The sequence below is a fragment of the Saimiri boliviensis genome, chromosome 1 (genome assembly GCF_048565385.1).
Source record: "Saimiri boliviensis isolate mSaiBol1 chromosome 1, mSaiBol1.pri, whole genome shotgun sequence".
NCBI classification, from domain to species: domain Eukaryota; kingdom Metazoa; phylum Chordata; class Mammalia; order Primates; family Cebidae; genus Saimiri; species Saimiri boliviensis.
The window spans coordinates 26,069,747-26,084,806 of record NC_133449.1 but is presented as its reverse complement, the minus strand read 5'-3'; the positions used below and the strand labels follow the sequence as shown (position 1 = coordinate 26,084,806).

Below are 15,060 nucleotides of genomic sequence, written 5' to 3'. Positions count from 1 at the left end.
AAAGCACTTACTATCTGAAGACAACACAAGAGGAATGCAATGACAGGAAGAAAAGATCTGTGGGTGCAATTCACATTCCAGCAAAGCAGATCACATGGATTTTTCCTTTGTATAGCACTGTATTCATAATTTTAACATGAATGCAATATTGAGTAAAGAACTCTCCACTAGAAGAATATTTAGGTTATAAATGTGGGTGTTTTTTTTCCCCAAGGAAGCCTCATGATAACTAAAATAATATCAACAAACTATTTTAGTGAACATTGGACGCTTACTAACTTGACCTTTGTTTTCCAGGATAGGAAATTATCTGCTGTCAGATACAGGAACTTAGCTAATAAAAAAGGGGAAAAGATCAGAACAGAAAATTACACTGAAACTTCTGGTAAATTACGACACCTATGTGGCTGAAAATATAAATCTAGGAAAGATTCTTTATAAGATAAAGGATATTCCCTATTACAAACACTGCTCCCACTGAAACAGCTATTTTATTGGCACTTAGAAAGTCAGGCCTTAGTAAGGAAGAAAATGTTCTACATGTCAATATTTACCCTGTAAAACAGATAACAAAAGGCGGGTAGAACTTTAGGCAAAGCAGGAGGTATCTGGGTTAACTGCCTTCTAAAATGAAAGGTGTAAAACCCTGGCCTGAGTTACCAAGAAGGCTCTGGACCAGGAGTCCCCAAACTACGGCCCGCATGCGGCCCCCTGAGGCCATTTATCCGCCCCCCCCCCCCCGCCCCCGGCCGCACTTCAGGAAGGGGCACCTCTTTCATTGGTGGTCAGGGAGAGGAGCACAGTATGTGGCGGCCCTCCAACGGTCTGAGGGACAATGAACTGGCCCCCTGTGTAAAAAGTTTGGGGACGCCTGCTTCTGGACCCTCTTTCCGCTTAACATTTTAAGACCGATCACCTCAGTTCAGAATGGAATGGCAAAATACGACTTGAGAGCAGAGAAACATGCTATATGACCTAAGGACCCTTGCATTTTTTATAACTCGAGTTAAACAAAATCCATTATGATTTTTTCAGTTATTCATTCATTCCACAAATACTTATTGGGTGCCTAGTATGCACATCGCCCTGTGCTTAAGCTATGGTGGTCCACAAGAAAACTACTTGGCCATTATATTCTAATGGGGAGACACGCTAAAGCGGCAATTCTATAAACGAACAGAGCCCACGTCCAAGGGGAAGGGATACTCAGGGAGGGCTTCTTTGAGGAAGTAATATTTTAGCTAAGATGTGAAGATGAACGGGTAACAAGGATGAAGGGTTAAAGCCCATATTTCGGGCTTCGTCGACTGGATGGTTACAGTCATTCATTGGTAGAGGAACAGTGGAGGTGAACTAGATTTGGAGGAAAGTTAACCACCAGCACTTATTTACTGGGGTCCTAGTATATTTCCAGGCGCTTCCCAAATCCTTCTAATCATTTTGCGCAGCAGAAGCTATCACTTCCAGTTTGTATACACAAAAGAGAGGCTGAGCGGGGTGAAAATGACGTGCCCAAGATGAAATAAAGAAATCTGACTCTGGTATCATGCTTGTATGTGCTCGAAAGCCCGCGCTCTTTCCACTCCATAGCTCCTTCCTGTGTGCACGTCCTTTTCATCTGGTGGCCCCAGCGTGACAAGCTGCCGCTAAGGAAGCCCCGGTCGGGAGCAGAAGAGGAGGCATCAGCAGGATGGCCTCGGCAAGTCGCTCCCTTCCCGGGCCTCATCTGCCTAACGATCATCTCCTCCTCCGAAGTTGTATGCATGAAAGGCGAGTGGAAACTTCACGAAAACGAAGGCGATTGAGACACCACAGAAGGAACCGCATCCTTCCGGAGTCTTACGAAAATAGTAAGTTTGAAAAAAAAAAAAATGCAGGGAATTCCCTCGCTCCCTCATCACTGAGAACTCTCCTAAGGAAAAGAGCATCTCCCGGGCGGGGCCGAGTCCGGGCGGCCGGCTTAGGATGCTCCCACGCTCCCCGACCCCCAAACCCCAGGACCCGCAGGACCCCCGGAGAAACGCCTGCCAGCTCGCCCGGAGCCACGCGGCACAAGGTGACACGGACCGCGCCGCGCCGGCCCCTCAGCCGCCTGGGGGAGGCCGGGAGCAGGGAGAGGGGCGTCCACCGGCCCGCGCTACCTTGTACTTATCAAAGCCAGCCAGCTGCTCCGGGCTCACGTATTCGTAGCCAGCCATGACGACCCGAAAACCGAGCACCCACTCGGCAGCGACTCTCGGCTAGGAGGCGGTGACACGCGAGCAGCACACCGGCTGGGCAAGGCTGGGAAGGACTGGGCTGCCGGAGAAGGTAGGAGCGGTGCTCCGCCCACCGCGCACGCGTAGCGGTCTCAGCCGCTTCTACCGCCTCTCAGCGCGCAAGCGCAGCCCAAGCTTCTCCCCACCCACTGAGGGAGGGTCGCTATCCCGCTCGAGCGGCCCGCCCCCCAAGCTGTCGTTGTCCAATCGGCGTGGATCAGGCAACACTAAGTCCCGCCTTCTAGCTCTCTTCGTCGCTTCATTTGCTGGCGTCAAAATTGGTGAGCTGAGGTAAGACAAGAGGAGATGAAAGGTCAGTTTCCCAGCGGGCTTTGCTCTTGGTCCCGGGAGTAGGTGGGCGTTTCCGTGGTATCCTCACTAGAGCGGACATCTGGGGGATACTCTTTTAGTCCTGAGGGTAGGGTGACTGCTTGCGAGCCAGTCCAGCAGTGTCTCAGGTAAGAAGACAGTCCTCCCATCGCAGCGAAGTACAAAAGGAAGGAGGTCTGTACTGCGGGCCGCTCCCAGCTCGCGGTACGGTGCGCTACATGCACCGTAAACATAACCATGTTTATGTTTACGAAGAGGGTATCCCCCAGATCCCCATTCTAGTGACAATACCACGGAGACGCCCACCTACTCCCGGGACCAAGAGCAAAGCCCCATCGCGCTCCGCTCTGTCAAACCGTTCCAAATTAAGATTGCTGGTGCCTCCTGTCCAGATAAAAGCAGAGATCTGTCAGTCTCGACGAGTCGTTAACAGTGTTTCCAATAAGTGTTTTTACTGGAACCTAGTTAATTGGAAAAAAGAAATTAGATCAATGGCTAGTGAGTATCTACTAAGAAAATTTATAATTGGTGCTGCTTTTTATTGAGCGTCTTCTATGGAGAGAACTTCACATACATTATAATCAACCCCATAACAACACTGTGATGTGAAAGGCATTATCCCCATTTTCAGACTAGGCAACCTGCCCAGTGTCACTTAGTCATGCAGCTCGGAAATGATCGACCCAACGTGAAATGAGATCTGTGTTATGGGAAACCACTACCTCAGGGAGCCTTTCAGTCTCTCTGGGTCTCTGAAATAAGAGCTATTATTTTGAGATACTTTTATGTTCATTCATTTACCAGCTACTTATTGGGGACTGAAGATATGCCAAGCACATTATTATTACTACGTGTCTAATGTCTCCTCCTAAAGCATAAGATTCTTATAAGGTAATAGATATCTTATACTTGGTGTATGGTAGATAGTAAGCTTTTTTTTTTTTTTTTTTTTCCTTGAGACAGGTACTCACTTTCACCCAGGCTAGAATCCAGTAACGCGATCACAGCTCACTGCAGCCTCGACCTCTCCCGGCTAAGGTGATCCTGCCTCAGTCTCCCAAGTAGCTAGAACTACTGGCGTACACCACCACACCGGCTAAATTTTTTGCATTTTTTGTAGAGTGGGCACCTGGCCAATCAATAAACTTGAGTATCCTTTATCACACTTGCCCTCGAGGGGGGTATTTGCATCTTATACGTCTTAATTTTCCCCATGTTCCATAGCCCAGGGGCTTGTAAATAATACACGATCAATATATTTTACTGAATGAAGGAGCAAAGATCTCTTTGATATCTGTGAAGTACCAGTTTTGAGAATAACATTAGAAATGAGAGTTTCAGCCAGGCACAGTGGCTCACGCCTGTAATCCCAACACTTTGGGAGGCTGAGGCGCAAGGATTACTTGCGGCCAGGAATCTGAGACCAGCCTGGACAATATGGTGAAACCTTGTCTCTACTAAAAATACAAAAACTAACCGGGCATAGTGGCATCCGCCTGTAGTCCCACCTACTCAGGAGACCAAGGCAGGAGAATCGCTTGAGCCTGGGAGATGGAGGTTGCAGTGAACCGAGATTGTGCCACTGCACTCCAGCCTGGGCGATAGAGCAAGACTCTGTCTCAAAACAAAACAAAACAAAACAAAACAAAAAACCTTCATACTTGTAAAACTTAGTTAATTATTAAAAGCCATAAAGTGTTACTTCAGTGCAAGCTAATAATAGTTTATAAACTGCACTTGCTGTTAATCAGTTCAGATATAAGCAAACTCAGAATGACATGATTGATTTTTAAATATTTTTCTTCCTCTGATATTTTCTTTAAAAGCACTTTTTAAAGGAGCAATTTTTAATTTTGTGAAAGCAGTTACAATTTGCTGCCTATTCTCTGCATAAGGTTGTAACAAATTTGAAACAATTGTAAATACATTGGTAATTTATGAGCTGAAGTATAACTTAGAACTTTGTTTATATTTTGACATGTTACTGGCTGTGTAATCCCAGACAATTTACTTCACTTAGCCCAAGTTCTGTTTTTTAAAAAGAGGGCATTTGATCCTAAGATCTAATTCAATCCATTAGATCCTAAGATCCTATTCATCTCTGAAATTCAATGAAACTGTATATCATAACTTCTCTGAGATTAAGTCACTCATCTGGAAAATCTTGTCTTACCTACAATTACATGGCTTAAGTCTGTTCGATTAAACCCATACAAATATAAGATATTACCGTCATGCTCTATATAACCACATTTCAGTCAATGAGGAATCACGTAGTGGTCCCATAAGATTATAGCGGAGCTGAAAAATTCCTGTCACTTAGTGACATCGTACCTGTCAAAATGTTGTAACACAAGGCATTACTCACGTTCCTGGTAATGCTAGTGTAAACAAACCTATTGTGCTGTCAGTCATATAAAAGTATAGCACGTTTAATTATGTACACTACTGAATACTTGATAATAAATATCTTACTGGCTTTTGTATTTACTATCGGAACATATTCTGGCATTAAGTAATGCACAACTATATTTTCCCAGAATTCCATTAATCCTAGACCAAGCAGGCGCTGTCACCTCGGAAGAGAAAAATGTCATGTAAACAAATTTGCCTTTGGGACTAAGTCACCTTTCTGTTTCCTCTTTCCCAAATTTTATTCCAGGAGGCATTTTTCCCTAAGGCAGCCCAGCTGCCTGGGACTGCTCTAGACTGACCTTGTTATTCCGGTCTATGCTCTACACACCCAGTTACTGAGTGTAGTTTATCGTTGCTGTGTTTCCCTTGTTTTCCTCCTCATCCATTGAAGTTTATCTCTTCTACATCTTGTACACTCAAGATCAGACATTTTGCCCTCCAGAATAATAATCATAGAAAATATCAATTTGTGCTAGAAACAATATTTTTACTTTTACAACATAACCGAAAAAAAGTGTTTTAAATTCCTGGAGTGCCTGTTTTATTTAGTGTGAATAAGAGTGTATTAGATAAATGAAGACAGCCAAAAAAATTGGAGGCTAATTAAGGGCTAATAGAGTAAATAACTCCAATGTAAGTTACTGAAGCCATAAAAATGGGTAGGGTCTTCCAAGGAAGTTTGTAAGAAGGTGTTGGTTTAGTTCTCATTTTAAAATAAAAATGAATGCCTTATACACGTAAACTCTGTGGTTGTCAAAGCAGTTTCACATGACTAACAATCCTGAGCCATAGGCCTGTTGGTTGTTCCAATTGTACAGAGTGGAACTACAGAATATTAATACATCTTGCCAAAAGTCACCCAGGAAAGAACACAGGTCATCAGACTTTTAGCTGAATAATTTTCCACTACACCATGCTTCTATAAGTTACCATGATAAAATGTTTTGTTTTTTTTTTTTTTAAATCACAAGTCAATTTTTAATCCAGACTGGAGAGGAAAAAAAAAAAGAAGAAGAAGCCAGGTGCGGTGGCTCACGCCTGTAATCCCAACACTTTGGGAGGCTGAGGCCAGGGGATTACAAGGTCAGGAAATTGAGACCATCCTGGCCAACATGCTGAAACCCCATCTCTACAAAAATACAACAACAACAAAAAATTAGCCGGGCATTGTGGTACACACCTATAGTCCCAGCTACTTAGGAGGCGGAGGCAGGGGAATCACTTGAACCCAGGAAACAGAGGTTGCAGTGAGCCAGGATGGCGCCACTGCACTCCAGCCTGGAGACAGAGTGAGACTCCGTCTCAAAAAAAAAAACCTCCCTGGCTATTATAGTAAATATTCTCATATGGGGTTATGTCTGCCTGGTTTTTTTTGCTATATTTAAAATTTTTCAATCACAATCCTCCTAGGTAAGAATGTATAGGTAACTGAATGAGTCATCAGTCATATTTTTATCACAGAAAAAGTTTGTGCAATATAATGAGATTCAGCATAAACTAATACTTCCTACTTTCTGTGTTGCTGGGGGAGGATGGTGTCTCGTCTATTTTGTGACTTATCATTCCCAACCAGCTTCTCAGTGATTTTTTTTTTCCTAGACCGAGTCTCATTCTGTCCCCATGCTGGAGTGCAATGGCACAATCTTGGCTCACTGAAACCTCTGCCTCCTAGGTTCAAGTGATTCTCCTGCTTCAGTCTCCCGAGTAGCTGGGATTATAAGCACACACCACCATGCCTGGCTAATTTTTGTACTTTAGTAGAGATGGGGTTTTACTATGTAGGCCAGGCTGGTCTCAACTCCTGATCTCAGGTGATCTGCCCGCCTCAGCCACTCAAAGTGCTGGAATTACAGGCATGAGCCACCAGGCCCGGCCTTCTCAGTGGTTTTATGGCCATTTTTGTGGCCTTAACCTACCAAACCAGTAGTGTCAGTAGTCATTCAAATTCTAGAGACAGTTTAAAGGTTCAGACGGACCCAGTGTGGTATGAGGCAAGAGTAAAAATCATAGGTCTAATAATTAATTTAGACCATCTACATATTTGCCATTCTTTTTTTGAAGGCAAATGATTGTTTCTCTATTATAACCAATACTCATGATCATGTCTGTTAAATAAAAGAAGCATTATTTTAAAAACTGATTGCAAGCAAAGTTTTACATGGGGCAAAGTCTTACTTGCATCTCTCGAAGTTCTGGCAGTGATCCAGCATCTGTATTCTATGAATTGAGAAAGAATTAATTCCTCTCCCACACATACATCCTCCCCTGCTTTGTTACTCCACTGGAATGGAAGCAGAACTGTAGGTAAAGAAAGAACAAATCATTCAGATGAGTAGCCACAGTGGCATCACCTTTGCAATGTCTTTCTCTGTATTTTTATTTGGGAATGTTAATCTCATCTAATGTCAGATGCAACCAAATGTAACCACTACTCTTTTTCTTTTTCTTTTTTCTTTTTTTTTTTTTCAGAGCAGAGACAAGTAAACATTTATTTTTGTACCTTTCCTTTTATGTGTATTTCAAGTCTTTCTCACAAGGCCCCAGGAATCACCAGATTCAATTCTGTCCCTGGGCTTGTCCACTGCTGTAGGGGTCTTAGGGAGCCGTGTACAAATGCTAGAGTTACTCGATTACCAACATTAAACCCTAGGATAAGAGATGCAGCAAAGCAGAACTCCTTCCTCCATGGAATGTGCTGATTTCAGACGAGGCAGCAGCCAATGTAGAATACGCTGGAATTCTTCCTTGGAACTGGACTGTGATGCGAGGTGCCTGCCATGAACATAAGCTACTGTTTTTTTTCTTTTCTTTTTTCTTTTCAGAGTTTTGCTCATTGCATAGGCTAGAGTGCAATGGTGTGATCTTGGCTCACATCAACCTCTGCCTCCCGGGTTCAAGTGATTCTCCTGCCTCAGCCTCCCGAGTAGCTGGGATTACAGGCATGGGCCACCGTACCCGCTAATTTTTGTATTTTCAGTAGAGACAGGGTTTCGCCATGTTGGTCAGGCTGGTCTTGAACTCCTGACCTTAGGTGACCCACCCTCCTCAGCAGGAGGAAGTACTGGGATTACAGGCATGAGCCACCGCGCCTGGCCAGCTACTGTCTTTTCTTTGACCCTTCCTTTCCAGTTTTTAAAGATAGAGCAGGAAATAATCTTCTCTGAAGATCCTTGATACAAATTCTCCAAAACCAAAAACACATGCTTCCGTTTCATTGATAAAAATTTATTGCAGTTTGGCACCTGGTTCTAGTTCAGCTGGCGGATGAGCTGATTGATGCGTTCACCCCGATAGCCAGGTGTGCCCATCTCCTTGAGGAAGCCCACTCTATTTTTGGTAGCATGACGGGCCACTGAGAGGTGGAAAGGGCGCAAGAACCATGAGATCTCCTAGAAATGCTTCCCCGGGAAGGCAATTTCATGAATGAGGTCTTCCAAGCAAATGACACCAAACTTTCCCAGGTGCTCCTCAGTCACAGTGTTGTCTGTCAGAGGGATGGTCTTATTCTTGACCCTGGCTTGTCCACGTTTCAAAATGAGTTCCCAGACAGACTTCAGATTTGGAAATCCCCAGGTCACATAAGGTTCCACTATACGTAGCATTTTTAGGGTCTGGGGAGTGACTTTTACAAAGACGCCACTAAAAAAATTTTTTAGGCGAAGTCTTGCAATGGTTCTCTGCACCAGTAAACTCACACCATCAATGCTTTTGATGCGTACAACAAAGGCCAAAGAATGTTTATCTGGCAATTCCAAGGCATGAGTCTTCACTTCTAGTCGTCTGAGACGCACCTTGTCACGTGTCTGCCGCCAGGAATAATGCAGGAATGATTCCAATCGCTTAAACCTGGGCCCTTTTCCTTTCCTCTGCTCCTTCTTTGCCAAAAGTGCCTGCTTTGCCTGAGTGGCTTTGAGGGCTTGATAAGCCTTCCTCTTTTTCAGGAGATTTTCTGGAACCAAAGGGATTTTTCTTTGCTCTTGCTCCGCCATCTTTCCGGTGTAGCAGCTACTCCACTACTCTTTTTCTATTTCAATTTGAACATACAGCCATGCAAGGGCCTTCATTTTGGAATGGGGATTATTTTTGTCTTCATGAAACTTTGAGATTATTGGATTAATGGTCGTTTAGTTTTGGTGAAAGAGAAGGTCACTAGGAGAAAAAAAAAAAAAAAAACATTGTTATAATTCATATAGTTCATTTTTCCTGGAGGAATTCTGGAAAGTCTGGGGTTAAGGCAACAGTTGTGAACAGAGATCTCTACTACCTAAGGCTTTGACTTTTTACTTGATATATATGACTAAGGCTATGTGGCCTGCTTGACCAGAACTCTGATGGAAGCTGGCTTTATTATTTTTTTTTTAATCAGACACCGTTGTCTATATTTCTAGAAAACAAGACTTACAAATAGGAAACAGTATGTAAAATTGCAGCCAAACACAGGTCAGGATGCTCACTGCTTGCAGAGTCTAACGAGAGCAAGGTCTAGTAGAAAGAAAATGATTTTATTAACCAAAACTAGTAAAAGGAAAGTGGCCAGATTAAATCATTTCAATTTTTGAAGGGAAAGCAGTGTAAAAGGGAAAACTTGATAAGGAAGACAGGCAAGAATTGTGCTGAGTACAATGTGGCTCTTGTTCTGGTGGCTCTCTTGGGTCCCAATCCACCTGGAATGTGGGCTGGCCTTACGTCAACAATGGCCAGGTTGTTAACTAGCCGCCTTGAAGTCATCTCTGGAATTTTGCAGCTGGGTCTCCAGGCTTGCTCTAGGCACAATAATTAGATACCAGTAAACAGTGAGATAAATGTGAAGGGAATATATACCCTGAGAAATGGAGGAACCATGGAGTCTGTATAGTTTTGCTTTAAAATTACATCTTAAAACCCAAGAGGAAAGAAAAAAAAATACAAAATGCATTTGGGGTTTTGTTGTTTTTTGTTTGAGTCAGATTCTCTGTCATCCAGGCTGGAATGCAGTGGCTCGATCTCAGCTCGCTACAATCTCTGGTGACCAGATTCAAGCAATTCCCCAGCCTCAGCCTCCCATGTAACTGGGATTACCGGCATGCCACCACACCCAGCCAATTTTTTGTATTTTTAATAGAGATTGGATTTCACCATGTTGACCAGCCTGGTTTCAAACTCCTGACCTCAAATGATCCACGTGTCTTGGCCTCACAAAGTGCTTGGATTATAGGTGTGAGCCACCATGCCCGGTCCTTAAAATGCATTTTGAAGTTAAGGTGCCCAGTTACAAAAGTAAAAACTTTATTTATTTATTTTTGAGACAGAGCCTCACACTGGTCACCAGGCTGGAGTGTAGTGGTGCAATCTCGGCTCACTGCAACTTCCACCTTCTGGATTCAAGAGATTCTTCTGCCTCAGCCTCCCAAGTAGCTGGGACTATAGGTACACACCACCAAGTCCAGCTAATTTTTGTATTTTTAGTAGAGATGGGGTTTCACCATGTTGGCCAGGGCGGTCTTGATTTACTGACCTCATGATTCACCCTCCTTGGCCTCCCAAAGTGCTGGGATTACAGCCATGAACCATCACGCCTGGCCAACAACTTCATTTTCTTTTCATGTATTCTTATTGAACACTATGTACCAAATACAATTCCACAATAGACATGGAGATACAAAGTTGAATTAGACATGGTCCCCAAGCAGGGAGAAGTTATCATTGCATTCCAGAAATGACCAGCGTCATCCAGTGCTCTGGCTCATCATTTTCTCTCTCTCTCTCTCTCTCTCTCTCTCTATAATTTGTTTTTTTAGAGACAGGATCTCACTCTGTTGTGCAAGTTGGCCTCAAACTCCTGGACTCAAGCAATCCTCCTACCTTGGCCTGTAGCTGGGACTACAGGTATGCATTACCATACCTGGCCATATTTCTGTGTTTCTTTCATCTTCCTGGCTACATCTCTTCTCCATTTTTTAAATTCACTGTCAAGGTGTGGAATATTTTGTCTTGGACAGAGAATTGACTTAAAGACAGGAAACAAAGATTTAAAATCAAAAGAAAATTCTAAATAAGGACTGAAATCTAGCCGGGCACGGTGGCTCAAGCCTGTAATCCCAGCACTTTGGGAGGCTGAGGCGGGTGGATCACGAGGTCGAGAGATCGAGACCATCCTGGTCAACATGGTGAAACCCCGTCTCTACTAAAAATACAAAAAATTAGCTGGGCATGGTGGCACGTGCCTGTAATCCCAGCTACTCAGGAGGCTGAGGCAGGAGAATTGCCTGAACCCGGGAGGCGGAAGTTGCGGTGAGCCGAGATCACGCCATTACACTCCAGCCTGGGTAACAACAGCGAAACTCCGTCTCAAAAAAAAGAAAAAAAAAAAAAGACTGAAATCTTATAGGGGTTTATTTATCTATTTATTTATTTTATTTTTGAGACAGAGCCTTGCTTTGTTGCCCAGGCTGGGAAGGCAGTGGCGTGATCTTGGCTCACTGCAGCCTCCACTTCCTGGGTTTAAGCAATTCTCATGTCTTAGCCTCCTCAGTAGCTGGGATTACAGGCATGTGCCACTATGCCCTACTGATTTTTATATTTTTAGTAAAGACTGGTGTTCGCCATGTTAGCCAAGATGGTTTTGAACTCCTGGCCTCAAGCAATCCACCCGCCTTGGCCTTCTGAAGTGCTGGGATTATAGGTGAGCCACTGCACCAGGCCTGATTTAATATTTTTATGACTAATCTAGAAAGTGGGGTACAGAAACAGCTCTTCACTTTTACTTACAATACATAGCCCTTCATGATGAAATGCCTTATGAATAGACATAGACTGCAAGAAAATACATTTTTAAAATAAGCAGTTATAAAAGTTGTGTTTTGCCATATAAGAAATTACTCAAAATTCAGTAGCCTAAAATAACAACCATTTTATTTGCTCATAATTCTGTGGGTCAGCAATTTCAACTGGGCTTAGCCGAGCAGTTTTGCTTGTCTTGTTAGATATGTTAATTAGCTTGAGTGTGGTAATCATTTCACATTGTTCTCCATATCAAAATATCACTTTGATATTTTGTATGTGATATATACAATTTTTATCTGTCAATCATATCTCAGTGAAGCTGGAAGAAAAGTAAAGTGGAAGCTAAAAGGCCTTTGACTTTGATGGTCTAGGTAAGACACCATGTAATGTTGCTTCTGTTACCTTTACCAGACAAATCACAAGGCCACTGCAGATTCATGAAGGAGAAATAGATTCCACCACTTAGTGGATTAAATGGCAAAGTCACACAGCGTGGGGCCTGCAGAATGGTATAGGACAATCACTGCCCCCATCTTTGTAAACAATCTACCACTTCAGATGAGCTACTCTCGCTAAAAATGCAGTAAGTAGGCTTCATGAAAAGACTTGGAAACCACTGACTTACACCTGGATTGCTTTAAAATATTCAGAGTAAGAATGGCAAAAACCCTTGTCATGGGCTTTTTTTAGTCATCACAAGCTATCTCTTATTTCCAAACCTCCCACTTACTCTTCGATCATCTCCAGTCAATTTCCAACCTCATTGACTCCACTGAAATGGCTGCTGCCAGGTTCTTCCTCTTTCTTGCCGAGTCAAATGGACACTTTCAGACATAACTTACTGGGCTTTTCTTCCACTTACCCTGCTCACTGTTATTTCCTTGAAATGTCCTCCCTTCTTTCTCCCTTGATTGCTTGATTTTTTGGGGAGAGGGGGGATGGAGTCTTACTCTCTTGTCCAGGCTGGAGTGTAGTGGCACAATCTTGGCTGACTGCAACCTCTGCCTCCCAGGCTCGAGAGATTCTCCTGCCTCAAGCTCCCAAGTAGCTGGGATTGCAGGTGCCTGCCACCACACCCAGCTAGTTTTTGTATTTTCAGTAGAGATAGGTTTTCACTGTGTTGACCAGGCTGGTCTCAAACTCCTGACCTCAAGTGATCTACCCGCCTCACCTTCCCAAAGTGCTGGGATTACAGGCCTGAGCCCCTGCACCCAGTTTCCCTTGATTGCTTTGAATTGAATTACTCTTGTCATCATTCTCTCTGACCCTTCCTCCCAACACACCCACTTGTTCTCCCCAGAATGCAAGATTATTCATAAATCACTAAACATCACAGGCTGCATATACAAAGCTTCTGTTCCTTTGTTCATGGCTGGTTAACTCCCTGTCAGTCTTCAAGATTCATCTGAAGTTTCATTTCCTCCAAGAAGCCTTTTTTGTCCCGGTTTCCAGCCTCCTTCCGCCTCCGCTCACTGTACTCCCACAGTATCTTGTGCATACCTTTATGTATATATGTTATGAAATTATCTATTCTTTTCTGTCTTACCGGACTGTAAGTGCCTTGCAGGTAAAGACCAAATCTGTATACCTCTGAGTCTGTAACATAATGCCTCAGACACAGGAAGACCTCTGTAAGCGTTTAATTAATTTGCACTGTGAAGGAATAAGGAAATATTTGGCACTGGCAGCAACAAGTGCTTTTAACACAAAACTATTCCTACTTATTAACCTAGTAATCCCACTTTGAAAGAATATACTTCCAGGAAATGATCTGAAAGAAAAAAATCTTGTTGCAAAGACTTATAAGGAGCCATATTTTGTAACTGCAGAGGGAAAAGCAGGCAATCAAATGCCCAATTACATAAGAAATTAAACTGTAAACTCTAGTAAATTAATGTCATAAGATACACCATAAGTGAATGTAAAAAAAATGGGAGAAAAACATAGAAAGTGTTGGCAAGGATGTACAAAAACTGGAACCCTCACGCAGTGCTGGTGGGAATGTAAAATGGTACAGCCCCTGTGAAAAAACGTCTGATAGCTCCTCAAAAAGTTAAGCATGTCAGGGCCGGGCGCGGTGGCTCAAGCCTGTAATCCCAGCACTTTGGGAGGCCGAGGCGGGTGGATCACGAGGTCAATAGATCGAGACCATCTGGTCAACATGGTGAAACCCCGTCTCTACTAAAAATACAAAAAATTAGCTGGGCATGGTGGCGCGTGCCTGTAATCCCAGCTACTCAGGAGGGTGAGGCAGGAGAATTGCCTGAACCCAGGAGGCGGAGGTTGCAGTGAGCCGAGATCGCGCCATTGCACTCCAGCCTGGGTAACAAGAGTGAAACTCCGCCTCAAAAACAAAAAACAAAACAAACAAACAAACAAAAAAAAAAGTTAAGCATGTCATTACCAGGTGACCCAGTCATTCCACTCCAAAAACTTGTACATGAATGTCCATAGTAGCTATTCATAATAGCCAAAAAATTGAAAGAAGCCAAATGTCCAACTGATTAATGGATAAATAAAATGTGTATGTACATGCAACTGTTCTGCCATAAAAAGGAATGAAGTACTGGCTGGGCGTGGTGGCTCACACCTGTAATCCCAGCACTTTGGGACACTGAGGTGGGCAGATCACAAAGTCAGGAGTTTGAGACCAGCCTGGTCAACATAGTGAAACCCCATCTCTACTAAAAATAAACAAAAATTAGCTGGGTCTGGCGGCATGTGCCTGTAATCCCAGCTACTCAGAAACCTGAGGCAGGAGAATCAATTGAACCCAGGAGGCAGAGGTTACAGTGAGCCGAGACCACGCGATTGCCTTCCAGCCTGGGTGACAGAGTGAGACTCCATCTCAAAAAAAAAAAAAAAAAAAAAAAATCATGCTACAACATTAACTTGAAAACATTATGCAAAGTGAAAGAAGCCAGTCACAAATTGCCATATATCATATGATTCCATTTATAGGAGATGTGCTGTGCTTTGCTTTGCTCTATGGCAAATCCATAGAGACAGAAAGTGGATTAGAGGATGGGGCAGGGAAGGATTGGGAATAACTGCTCACAGGTGTAAGATTTCTTTTAGGGGTGACGAAAGTGTTCTGGAATTAGATAGTGGTGAAGGTTGCACAAAATTGTGAATATTCTAACCACCATTGAAATGTACTCTTTAAAATGGTGTATTTTATCTCAATTTTTAAAAGCGGAAATTGGTTATTAACATATTACAAAGAAAAGCACATAATGAGGGAGGTAAAAAAGCACAAAGTAACATATGCATACTTGTTACAACTGAAAACAGA

At 43.2% G+C, this 15,060-nt stretch overlaps 2 protein-coding genes and 1 pseudogene across 2 annotated transcripts in view; 1 reads left to right on the top strand and 2 right to left on the bottom strand.

The window, feature by feature from the left end:
• SELENOI (selenoprotein I) overlaps positions 1 to 2,334 on the bottom strand; it is a 41,561-nt gene extending 39,227 nt beyond the window's left edge. The window contains exon 1 of the mRNA XM_003941589.3: positions 2,142 to 2,334. Coding sequence (XP_003941638.2) covers positions 2,142 to 2,198 — 57 coding nt within the window. The 5' untranslated portion in view covers positions 2,199 to 2,334. The remainder of the gene's footprint in view (positions 1 to 2,141) is intronic.
• The window catches only part of ADGRF3 (adhesion G protein-coupled receptor F3), a 40,715-nt gene continuing 27,851 nt past the window's right edge, over positions 2,197 to 15,060 (top strand). Inside the window, 1 exon segment of the mRNA XM_074395251.1 lies at positions 2,197 to 2,310. Within this exon segment, the coding sequence (XP_074251352.1) occupies positions 2,197 to 2,310 (114 nt within the window).
• On the bottom strand, positions 8,216 to 9,007 carry LOC101047965 (large ribosomal subunit protein uL30-like 1 pseudogene; annotated as a pseudogene).